The sequence below is a fragment of the Meles meles genome, chromosome 12 (genome assembly GCF_922984935.1).
Source record: "Meles meles chromosome 12, mMelMel3.1 paternal haplotype, whole genome shotgun sequence".
Lineage (NCBI taxonomy): Eukaryota > Metazoa > Chordata > Mammalia > Carnivora > Mustelidae > Meles > Meles meles.
Window position 1 is genome coordinate 71,954,100 of NC_060077.1, and position 13,168 is coordinate 71,967,267.

Consider the following 13,168-nt stretch of genomic DNA (forward strand, 5'->3'; position numbering starts at 1 on the left):
CTTGCCCAGCTGGGACAAGAGATGACATGGCGATAGTGAGGATGGTATACAATTCCCAGTGTGATTTAACTGAAATTCACAACAGCCACAGTCACCATGATCACTGGTTTGTGAGAACAGTTACGTGCTAGACTTTCTTTCCTATTAATGTCATGAATAGTAAATCCTGAATTGTGAGGGTCAAAAGAAAATGTGAAAATCCTCTGCTACATCTAAGGAAAAGCAATGGCTATCAAAAATGAAAGTCAGTATAATAGCAGGCCATATTTTTTTTTAAAGTAAGCCTGACTAGGGGTGCCTGCGTGGCTCAGTGGGTTAAAGCCTCTGCCTTTGGCTCAGGTCATGATCCCAGGGTCCTGGGATCGAGCCCTGCATCGGGCTCTCTGCTCAGCCTGCTTCCCCCTGTCTCTCTGCCTACTTGTGATCTCTGTCTGTCAAATAAATAAATAAAATCTTAAAAAAAAATAAAGTAAGCCTGACTACACCAGGATGAAGCAATCAGCCAAATCCCCATTATGAGACATGGGGAAGATAGGATAGGACAGGACAGAAGTGTTCAAGATAAAGAGACCTAAAAGCAGTTCATCGTGTCTTGGTTTCTCTGGGGTAGTTCTGACTGTGCACCTGTTGTGCTGATGTAATGAATTTATGGCATCCCTTTCAACCTCAATTGTGCCTTACTTTGAATATGATAGAGTCTCCCTTTCTAGAGAGACTATTAGAACATGTTTGATTCTGATTTAAATATCTAATAGTTCAGACAATGATGGAAATTTGATATTGATTTTAGATAATAAAAAGGAATCACAGTTTATTTTTTTAGGCTGATATTGGCATGTATAAGAAAATGTCCTTAATCGTGTCATTGAGACATGTACTTGACATGTATTTAAGGGGGAAATGACATGCCTGAGCCACTCTGGCGTCCCAGTAAGACTGTCTTTTGTACCCTCATGTAATGACTGGTGGTGGGAGCCCCTACATAACTTCAGGGTGGGGCTGGTAACCAAAAAGGCCAAACCATATGATTAGACGGTTGAAACTTTCAGTTCTAGATACTCCTCTACCTCCAGAGAAGAGAGGGGCCAGAAACTGAGTCCAATCATCAATGGTAAATGATTCAATTAATCATGCCTATATAAGAAAACCTCCATTAAAATACCAAATAATAGGGTTGGTGAACACATGGAGGTTTTGGGAACACAGTATGCCCAGAGAGGGTGTGCAAGCTCTGTGTGCTGCCCACCATACCTTGTCCTATGCATCTCTTCCATTTGCCTGTTTCTGAATTTACCTTTTACAATACACCAGTATATAGCAAGTAAAGCACTTTCTGGAGGTGTCTGAGCTATTTTAGTGAATTATCAAACTTAAGGGGAGCTAAGAGAAACTCTGATTTTGTAGCCACGTTGGACAGAGATGTGGGTACCCTGAGGACCTAACCACTTGTGACTGGCCTCTGGAGTCCAAGCAGTCTTCTGGACTGAGCCCTTAAACCTGAGGAGTCTAATGCTATCGCTGGTAGCTAGTGTCAGAATCCAATCAAATTGTAGGCCACGGAGGGTAGGGTCCATGGAGAATTAGAGAATTCTTTGGTGTGAGGAAAAAACCCACACATTTGGTGTCAGAAGTATTGTGAGTAAAAATGACTCACTAGGTATCTTACAACAGAAGTAATTTGGGGGCCATCATTTCAATTTTCTTAGAGAAGCTAAAATATTTAGACATCTTCAAACTCTCCAAAAGAAAACAGTCTCAAACCCAGGAAGATGTTTAGGGCTCTGAAGTATCTTACCTTTATCTTACCTTTAGCATTTCTTATGGTTCTAAATTCTTACCTTTAGCATTTCTTATGGTTCTAAATTTCAATACTTGGGACTTCCCAGGAAAATACACATTTTTCCTAAATTTGGTTGACATTGAAGTACTAGTTGCTGGAAGCTTTATATACATATAGAATTGCTTCTTTTTTTAGTGCTTTCATACATTTCCAGTGACAGTTCTAATTTCTCTATAGTAGGGGCAATGACCTTGTTGGAACAAAATGATTGATTTTGGTGACTGGGGCAAAGGGGCCACTGTAGCCGTTGTATAGCACTTTACATAAGATTTGGAAACTGTCATTTATCCGTATCAAAGAATGGGGGGATGTTGCCAAACTGCCACCAGCCCTTCATGGTACTGCCCATGATTATCACATTTCATCCTCACAACAAAGACAAGTGCCTTCTGCCTCATTTTTTAGAGAAAGAGACCAAGTCACAGTAGTGAAGTAACTTGCCCTGTGCACTGGGATGGCACTGTTGACTGGGCCTCAGAATCCAAGGCTATGACCATGGTCATTGCCCGGGGAACTATCCAGGCCATGAGGCGAAGGGCATGGTAGCGGGTCTACAAACTGCGTGCTATGCCCATCGAGTAGATCGTCACACAACAAGCATCACAAAAGGCCCACCACAAAGCGTGCCTCCTCCTCCTTCAGCTGCTGCTCGGCCTGCCTCTGCGCTTTGATGCTCGTGATCTGGGCATTAAGCCCCAGGCGTGTGTTCTCCACCAGCTCTTTCTGCCTCCTCGCCTCTTTGGCTTCTCGCTTTTCCTTGGTTAATCGGTCTTCCTCCCAGAGCTTTGAGAACATCTGCTCTTCCACGCGTTTTTGCCTTTTCAGCTCTTCATTGAAAGCTATCTGTGCTTTCCGCTCCTCGCTCACCTTCTTCTCATGGATGCAAAACAATTCAGCACGGAGCTCCTCACACCGTTCTCTGAAAGGAGAATTTTTAAGAGGCAAAACCCAGCCTCTCATGAGACACTGCTCTATTTAAGCACACATCTGCACAGACACTGAAGTATGAAAAGTGAAAGACCTCGAGGTAGGCCACCAGAGCAGAGAAGACATGTGAGGGGCAGCAGAGAGACTGGCATGAGGGCACAGACAAAACACAGGCACCAAAGTCTGGCCGAGCAGACTTTGAAACCGTAGTCTGATATTTCTGTGTGACCGTGGATCAAAAACTCGACCTATCTGAGCCTGTTTCTTTATCTGTAAAACAATTCTCTTTCAAGGTTCTGGTAAGGATCAGAGAAAATGGATGAAAATATCTGGTAGATAATAGAAGCGAAATACATGGTAACTATTATTATGATCGCAGAGGAAACAGAAGAGGCATGGGTCCCTGCAATATTACATGTAGATTAAGGCTTTGGTAGGAAGAGGCCCTGAAAGCCAAGAACAAAGCTACGGGTTGGCATATCACGGTAAAGCTGCCCCCAGTGCCCCTGGATTCTTGGTGGGACTCATGTCACTGAAGAGGTTTCTGCCAGAGCTGGGAAAATAGCCCAAATGCTACCTTTTCATATCTAGGCTAATGTCACCATTCCAGAAGAAATGCTCTCTCTGTAAGTGTTTAAGCCCCATCCTTCCTTTCAGTCTCAGTAATTCAAATTTCTCAGAAGTTCTTCCTTGAGCCTGTTTTTAGTTTAAGGGCTATGATATTCAATACTGTCCACACTTTAGAATTACTTAGGGGTATCTATAAAATCCCACTCTCCACTTCTTCCTTCTGCTACTCCCAGTCCAGACTAGTTAAATCAGAATATCTGGGGGCAGAATCTAAGCACCTATATTTTTTCAGAGCGCCTCAGAAACTTCTGGCATATAGTCAAGTTTGAGAACCTCTGATTCAAAGTAATACTTATAAAACACCAAGTCTTCCTAGTTTCATCAAGTTCAGCACCAAGAAGCTGAAATTTGAGAATTGGCTCAATAAAGAACTTCAAAGAATTTTAGTTGCTAAGGTTGAAAGAAAGGTTGAAGTCTAAAACTACAAGCATGGGCAATACACAGAAATTGACATTTATCAGATAAGGTTAAGTATTGCTCAACAATTGATGAGGACTAGTCTCATTTCCCTGACTAAAGGGGACTATCTGTAAGGGCTGGGACTCAGGATTATTGGGTTATTATATTTCAGGAATATATTCCCCATACTACCTACCCAATGTCCATTAAATAATTGTTGGTTAAATTGATAAAAAGTTATGCTTATTAGCAAAATAATGGTAACTGGCAGTTATCTATATTCTGTGAAAAGCTCAAAAAGATTACAGAAGCTGAAATTGCTAAGTTACCAAAAACAAACAAACAAACAAAAAATCACTTTAACATTGAAAAACAAATTCATCAGTGAAATTCTATCAGAATTGGCCATGACAATAAATTAAAGTCTTTCCTAATCCTATGACTTATACTCCAGAAAAGTTATTCAGTTAATAAAAAACTGAAGCCTAAGAACAACAACTATGGCTTATGATATTTAAAAAAAAAAAAAAAAAAACTTTCTGGGGTGCCAGGGTGGCTCAGTCATTAAGCGTCTGCCTTCGACTTAGGTCATGATTCCAGGGTCCTAGGTTCGAGCCCTGCATCAGGCTCCCTGTTTAGCAGAGGGCCTGCTTCTCTCTCTCCCTCTGCCTGCTGCTCTGCTTACTTGTGCTCTCTATCTCTCTGTCAAATAAATAAATATTTTTTTTAAAAACCTTTCTAATTATAAAACTAATACATACAGAAAACTGGAAAATATAGAAAAGTATGAAAATAAAAATATGCTTAATCCCTCTCCCCAGAGATAACTGCTTTTAGCATGTTAGTGTATTTCATTCTAGTCTTATGTATGTGCATTTTTATTAGAATTGGGGTCATTCTGTGTATCTATGTACTTATATTGATATCTCCCTATATCTTAATTTTCCACCTAACATTATTTTGGGAATATCTCTTCATGGAATCTTCTTAAAATACCTAACCCCAAAACTTTATTATAGTTTACTAAGCTATGGAATAGAAGCTAGAGCCTTTAAATATACCAATTTATTTAAATATTTCCTTGTTTGATGAATGTATAGGTTTCTTCTGACTCTTACAATAATGTTGCAAAGAATATTTATAAATGTAGCTCTTTCTGCTTATTTCTGATGATTTCCTAAGGTATTCCTTTCCTTAATATAAAATCAGAGTACAAAAATGTTGTAAGGCACCTGATGAATTTTGTTGTCAAGAAAGCCTAAATTAACACTGTATGAAGGTGCTCCTATCAAGTATTTCTTTAGATCAGTAAATCTTCAAACTTTGATTAGGTATCCTTTTCAGTAAAAAAAAAAAAAAAAAAAATTCTACGCACCCACAAACAGGTAGGATTATTACTTATAAATTGTATGCAATTATTACTATATTACTATATCACCTAAATTATTAAATATAGCAAAAACAAAAACCAAAGACAGATGAGATTTAAATAAAAAACATCAAATATTTCCTCCCTACATCCTAATGATTCATCTGTTCACTTAACCTTGAGAACACTTGATTCAGGGAAGCTCATTTTTATCTACAGAGAAAAGTGTATCTCTCTATTTTTATTAAAATAATCATTGATAAGAGGAAAACCTTATGTTTGTGAATGTTTTAATTCACCATAAAATCTTATTTTATCCTCACATGGGTCTTATAACTTAGATGGAGCAGCAAGTATTATTCCCATTTTAGAGTTACAGCAATTGAAACTCAGGAAACCTTAATGTCTTCCCAAGCCACATGGCCAGTAGTTGTAATATTATTAACAACAGTTACTAAGTGTTTATTATTTGCCAGGTGCTGTTCTGAGCAGTTGTACGAACTCTTATAATCTTCATAACAACCAATGTTGCAACATCACTCCAAGTTCATTCTTATTATCTCCAGGTTAGATAAAATGGAAGCACAGAGCAGTTAAGCATCATGGGTAAGTTCATACATTTCATATGTGCTAGAGCTGGGACTGAAGACCTGGTAGTCTGGCCCTGGAATCTGGATTCTTTGGTACTTCATTCTATCACCTCTATCAGTAATTAACAGAGGCAAGACAATCCTCAAGTGTTCTGACACATCTTAGGGTATTCCTTTAATAAAAACACAAAAACAAAATAAAGCCAAAAAATGTCTACTTTAATCTGGGATCTAATCACTAATTGCATATAAATACAGGATACTTAAAAACAAATTTCAGGGGATGTCTGGGTATCTCAGTGGGTTAAGCCTCTGCCTTCAGCTCAGGTCATGATCTCAGGGGCCTGGGATGGAGCCCCACGTCGGGCTCTCTGCTCAGCGGGGAGCCTGCTTCCTCCTCTTTCTCTGCCTACTTGTGATCTCTGTCAGATAAATACATAAAATCTTAAAAAACAAAAAATAGCTCTAGCTGCCATCTTGCATCCCTGCGTGTGTGCACCTAATCTCAACTGGTCTGACAGAGACCGCCTACACGCCAACCCTACTCCCGCCAGGGCAGTACTGTTTCCGCTCCAACAAGACTGATGAAAGAAACTATCACCCACCAGGAGAAACTCACCTAACTGCAAGCACAAGTGCGCATTGGTGGCAAAGGAATTGCTCGCCAAAAGAAGAAGGTGGTTCACAGAAGAGCTACAGCCAATGATAAAAACCTTCAGTTCTCCTTAAAGAAGTTAGGGGTATACAATACCTCTGGTATTGAAGAAGTGAATAGTTCACAAACCAAAGAACAGTGATCCACTTTAACAACCCCAAAGTTCAGGCATTGTTGGCAGCGAACACTTTCACCATTACAGGCCACGCTGACACAAAGCAGCGATGGAAAAGCTAGCCAGTATCTTAAGCCAACTTGGTGCTGACAGTCTGACCAGTTGAAGAAGACTGGCTGAAGCTCTGCCCAAACAATCTGTGGATGGAAAAGTCCCTCTTGCTATCGGAGAGGAGGAGGAGGATGAAGCAAGCTCAATTGAGTCAATTTCTGCAGAAGATAAAACTTGAAGAAGTTACTGGGAGCTGTTATTTTTATTATGACTGCTTTTTAAAAAATTTTATCCCTGGATCTGATAAAATCTAGATCTCTAATATTTTTAAGCCCAAGCCATTGGACACTGCAGCTCTTTTCAGTTTCTGCTTATGCACAATTCATTCTTGGAAGCAAATTAAGCTGAGGAAGCCTGGGAATAAAGTTTGAAACAAGGTTAATAAAGTTCTTTGCCTGGGATATAGTTTTATTTTTTATTTCACTGACACTGATTTGTACACAGAAAGCAAAGTTGTTTGTAGAAAGCTAATCCTGGCATGTAATATGGCCAGTAATCTTTGATGAAATTTGATTAAATATTTTTAAGTGGCCATGTAATAAAAAAAAATTCACGATGTATCAAAATCATGATCCATAAAAGAAATATTGATAAACTGGATTTCATCAAACTTAAAAACTTTCTCTCTGTGAAAGACCCTGTTAAGAGGAAAAAAACAAACTACAGACTAAGAAGAAAAATGTTTCCAAACCACTTATCCCATACAAAGGTCTCATTTCTAGAATATATAAAGAGCAGGGGCACCTGGGTGGCTCAGTCAGGTAAGTGTCTGCCTTTGGCTCAGGTCATGATCCCAGGGTCCTGGATCAAGCCCTTCATCTGGCTCCCTGATCAACGGGAAGCCTGCTTCTCCCTCTCACTCTGCCTGCTACTCCCCCTGCTTGTGCTCACGAGCTCTCTCTCTGTCAAATAAATAAATAAAATCTTTTTATAAAATAGAATATACAAGAACTCTAAAAACTTAATAGCTAATCCAAATAGAAAATGGGCAAAAGACATGAAGAGACATTTCACCAAAGAGGATATACAGATAGCAAATAAACACATAAAAGTAGTTCAACATCACCAGCCATTAGGGAAATGCTGATTAAGACCTTGATGAGATATCAGGGGTGCCTGGGTGGCTCAGTGGGTTGAAGCCTCTGCCTTCGACTTAGGTCATGGTCCCAGAGTCCTGGGATCAAGCCCCACACTGGGCTCTCTGCTCAGCAGGGAGCCTGCTTTCTCCTCTCTCTCTGCCTGCTTCTCTGCCTACTTGTGATCTTTGACTGTCAAATAAATAAAATCTTAAAAAAAAAAGACCTTGATGAGATATAAATACATACCTCTGTTCAAATAGTGACAATATAAAAATCTGGCAAGACCATGGAAAAACTTGGTCTATTTACATTACTGGTGCAAATATAATATGGGACAACCATGCTGGAAAACACTTTGGTAGTTTCTCTAAAAATGAACATACACAGAGAGACCTGGCAGTAGCCCAGGACAATGATCCTAGAGAAATGAAAATTTACAATCACACAAAAATCTGTATACAAATGTTCACATTAGATTTATTTATAATAGCTAAAAACTAGAAACAACCAAAATATTCTTCAGTAGTGAATGGTTTGCACAAACCTAAGTACATCCATGCAAGGGACTATAAAGGACCAACTATTGACACATGCAGCAACTGGGATGGACCTCAAAAGCACTATATTGTGTAACAAAAAAAGCCCATCTCAAAACCTCACATATTGTATGTAACATTCTTGACATGGCAAAAATGATGGAAATGGAGAAGAGATTAGCGGTAGGCAGAAATTAGGAATGGTGGGGGTGCGAGGAGTGGATGTGACCATAAAGGGGTGGTATGAGGGAGATCTTTGTGGTGATGGAAGAGTTGTGTACCATGATTGTGCTGGCGAGTTACTTGGATCTACACATGATAAAATGACACCGAACTGTGCACACATGTTGTACCACTGCCAATTTTCTTCATATTGTGCTATAGTTATATTAAGATATAACCATGGTGAGAAACTGGGATAAGGGTACATGGCACCTCTGTACTATCTTGACAATTTCTGTGAATGTGTAATTACACATTTACATTACACATTTAAATTATTTTAAAATTTAAAATAAGAGAAATCATTGACTGTCACGTAATTATTATTCATTTCATTCCATTATTACTGACATTAATTTTTCTGTTTAGAGGAATGGAACACTAAAAATGACCCATTCCAGGCATCAAATATTCTAGGTACCTAACAGATATGAAAGCATGTGGCTACCAAAAGATACATACAAGCATGTTCACAGCAGCTGCAGTCATAAGAGTCCCAAACCAGAAATAACTGAAATGCCTATCACCTGGGAACTGAATAAATTGTGGCATATCATACAGGGGGATACAAAAAGGAGGAGGAGGAGATAGCAGAGGAGGAGGAGCAGCAATTCCATCTTGCTCTACATATGTATTAAAGCTCCAGTTATATTTTCGATAATGGGGCCTTTATTCATTTATTTATTTATTTATTTACTGCTGAACTAGCATGATCTTTAAAAAGATTATTTGTTTATTTATTTGAAAAAGAGGCAGAGAACATGCAAGCGGGGAGAGAGGCAGGTGGAGAGGAAGAATCCTCAAGCAGACTCCATGCTAAGCCCAACAACAGGGCTCAATCCCAGGACCCTGAGATCATGACCTGAACTGAAATCAAGAGTCAGACACTTGACTGACTGAGACACCCAGTGCCCCAGTGGGGCCTGATATCGTTGGTCAAAATTCAATCCTCATCCTTCACTCTCATAAAGAATTAAAACTACGTGTGATGCTCTGTATTGAAGAATTGGCAATATTACATTAAAAATACTAAAACAATTTGTTTTCAGATGAATTATAACACTGTAGGATACAACTGTTTTTTCAAAAGCCTAAAAATTTACCTACTTAGCAAGTTATACAACTTCTCTATGAAGCTGTGTTGAACAACATTTACCAGGGAGTGGAAAATATATGAATGGTCATTGAAATTCCCTTGCCAGTGTCCCCTTTGTCCCTCCCTGCGTCTTCTCCTCCAGCACCCAGTAGGGAGTGTCTGAGTCCTACCAAGGACGGTGGTGAGGTTACACTTTACATAGGCTAGAAAATACAAGTGTAATTCTGTCTTGGTTACTACAAGCTTTAAGACTCCAGAAAAGTAATACCTGTGGAACTCAAGTTACCTATTTGCTAGATGAAAAAAGTGACGAGTCCCTTCTGGCCCTATGCATTACTACTCTCGTTTTCTTCACTGCCCTCCTTCAGCAGTTCCCCAAGCCCTGGAACTTTCCATTCCCTCAGTTTGAGCAGTCTAATTCTCTGCTAGCTCAGCTGTATCTGTAATTTGTACACACTACTCATTGATATAGCTTACTTGTCCTCCTGGGCCTCTACTAGGAGGATTTAGGGCAGTCTATATGATTAATAACAACTTCATAGCAGAGAGAGAGGAGGTGGCAAAAGCTCTGCCTTTGAAACCATATCTTAATCCTCTACATGCCTGGTTTTGCTGCTTCCTTGCACCTGTTGATCTTTGGATTTCTAATCTGCTCAAATTTTGCATGCTGTATAAAATGAACTCTTGTATTCCATCTGAATTGTGCTAGACTTTTAACTCGGGGTTTACATTTACTTTGTTATGTTACTTTGTTACATTATTCTGTTCATGAATCCAGAGTAACATAATATACAACCTGCCCGGCTCACATTTGGTGACCTGATAGCTTAAGTGACACTCATTTGTTGTTGTTGTTAAGCCAATCAATCTATTATTTAATCACAGAATCTGGCACAAAGTAGGGGTTCAGAAATATTTATTTAATTATTGAATGATAATGGCTATGTTTTAAGCATTTCTAGGCAACATCTGAACTTTAAAGATCCCTTCTGAAGATAAAAATTTTAATCACTTACTCCAAAATTAAGACACCCATAAAGTGGATAATCTGGAGCATTGCAAGGGTTACATCATGTGATCATCACTACATTAAGAAACATGAATGAGGGGCACCTGGGTGGCTCAGTCATTAAGTGTCTGCCTTTTGCTCAGGTCATGATCCCAGGGTCCAGGGATGGAACCCCGCATCAGGGACCCTGCTTAATAGGAAGCCTGCCTCTCCCTCTCTCACTTTCCCTGCTTATGTTCCCTTTCTCGCTGTGTCTCTCTCTGTCAAATAAATAAACATAATATTTTTTTAATTAAAAAAATAAAAGAAACATGAGTGAAAAGAGGAGGCAAAATCAACATATCATCCTGAGACAAGTAATTCACACTTTTATAAGGCATTATTAGAGGCACTGAAAATATAACTGAGGACTTACATATATAATGAAATTATAAATATGTAAATATGTCCTTGCTCTAAGAGCTGAACTATTCAGCTATTTATTTAGCTATATATTCAGGTATTTCTCTCCTGAAGCAATCCAATAAAGACTGGAGGAGGTAACTGCTTCTTCAAACGTGAAGAGAGCAATACAGGACTTCAAGGAACACAAAAAAATCAGGAAAACATGATGCTACCAAAGGAACACAATAATTTTCCAGTAACCAATCCTAAAGAATTCAAAATAATTGTTCGAAAGAAGCTCTGTGGGAGATGCCCAGGGGGCTCAGTTGGTTAAGCATCTGCCCTTGGCTCAGGTCATGATCCCAGGGTCCTGGGATCAAGCCCCGTGCTGAGCTCCCTGCTCAGCGGGGAGCCTGCTTCTCCCTCTACCTCTGCCTGCTGCTCCCATTTCTTGTGCTCTCTCTCTGTCAAATGAATGAATGAATGAATAAATAAATAAATAAATAAATAAATAAATAAAATCTTAAAAAAAAAAAAAAAGAAGAAGAAGCAGCCCAGTGAGCTACAAGAGAACATGGACAAACAAAATCAGGAAAATAATATGTGAACAAACTGAGAGTTTCAACAGAGAGATAGAAATCATAAAAGAGAGCCAAACAGAAATTCTGGAGCTAAAGAATACAATGGGTGAAATGAAAAATGCAAGAGAGGGTATCACCACCAGATCTGATCAAATCGAATAAAAATCTAAGAATCAAAGATAGGAAATTCGGAAGTATCCACAGTGGCTGAACAGAAAAAAAAAAAGAAAACAAGATCCAACTGTATGATGCTTGCAAGACATTCACTTCAGCTTTAAGGACATATAAAGCCTGAAAAGTGAAGGATGGAAAAATTCCTTGCAAAGAGAAACCAAATGAGAAGGGGTGGCTAAACTTAAATCGGACAAAACAGATTTTAACTCAAAAGCTATTAAAAAAAAAGACAAAGTAGGTCCCTATGTAATTATAAAGGATCAATTCATCAAAAGAATATAATAATTATATATATATATATATATATATATACACACCTAACACCTAAATATATTAGGCAAATATTAACAAAGTTGAAGGGAGAAATTGCAGCAATGCAGTAATAGCAGGGGATTTCAATACTTCACTTTGAACAGGAAATAGATCATCTAGAAAGAAAATCAATAAGGAAACACAGAACTTGAAGTACACTTTAGATCAAGTGGAACTCACAGACATACACAGAACATTTTATCCACCAGCAGCAGAATACACATTCTTCTCAAGCACCTGTGGAGCATTCTTTAGGATATATTATATGCTAGGTCACAAAAAATGTCTTAACAAATTAAAGAAGATTAAAATCTTATCAAGTATCTTTTCTGACCATAATGGTATGGAACTAGAAATTAATAACAGGAAGCTGGAAAACTAACAAATAATGTGGAAACTAAAAAACACACTTCTGAACATCCAGTGGGCCAAAGAAGAAATCAAAAGGGAAATCAGAAAATATCTTGAAACAAATGAAAATGGAAACATGACATACCACACTTACAGGATGCAGCAAAAGCTGTTTTAATAGGGAATTTTATAGCAATAAACACCTATATTAAGAAAAAAGAAAAACCTCAAGTGAACAACTAATTTTACTTCAAGGAACTAGAAAAAGGACAAACTATTCCCAAGGTTAGCAGAAGAAAGGAAATAGCAAAGATCAGAGCAGAAATAAATAAAATAGAAACTAGCAAAATAATAGAAAAAAATCAATGAAAGTAAAAACTGGTTTCTGGAAAAAATTAACAAAATTGACAAACCTTTAGCTGGACTAAGAAAAAAGAGAGAAGACTCAAATAAATAAAATCAGAAATGAAAGAGGAGACATTACAACTGACACTTCAAAAACATAAAGGATCATAGAAGACTACTATGAATAATTACAAGCCAACAAATTAAATAGCCTGGGAGAAACGGATAGATTCCTAGACATATATAACCTATCAAGATGGAATCATGGGGCACCTGGGTGGCTCAGTGGGTTAAGCCTCTGCCTTCAGCTGAGGTCATAGTCTCAGGGTTCTGGGATCAAGCCCCACATTGGGTTCTCTGCTCAGCAGGGAGCCTGCTTTCCCTGCTCTCTCTCTGCCTGCATCTCTGCCTACTTGTGATCTCTTTCTCAAATAAATATTTTT

The 13,168-nt window shown here is 38.5% G+C and overlaps 1 protein-coding gene across 11 annotated transcripts in view; it reads right to left on the bottom strand.

The window, feature by feature from the left end:
* Positions 1-13,168, bottom strand: part of MBD1 (methyl-CpG binding domain protein 1) — a 50,293-nt gene that overhangs the window by 13,882 nt on the left and 23,243 nt on the right. For 10 of the 11 annotated variants that reach the window (XM_046024199.1, XM_046024198.1, XM_046024197.1 and 7 more), the window contains one exon: positions 2,456-2,759. In XM_046024199.1, coding sequence (XP_045880155.1) covers positions 2,456-2,759 — 304 coding nt within the window. The remainder of the gene's footprint in view (positions 1-2,455; positions 2,760-13,168) is intronic. The other variant, XM_046024201.1, reaches the window with a different exon arrangement.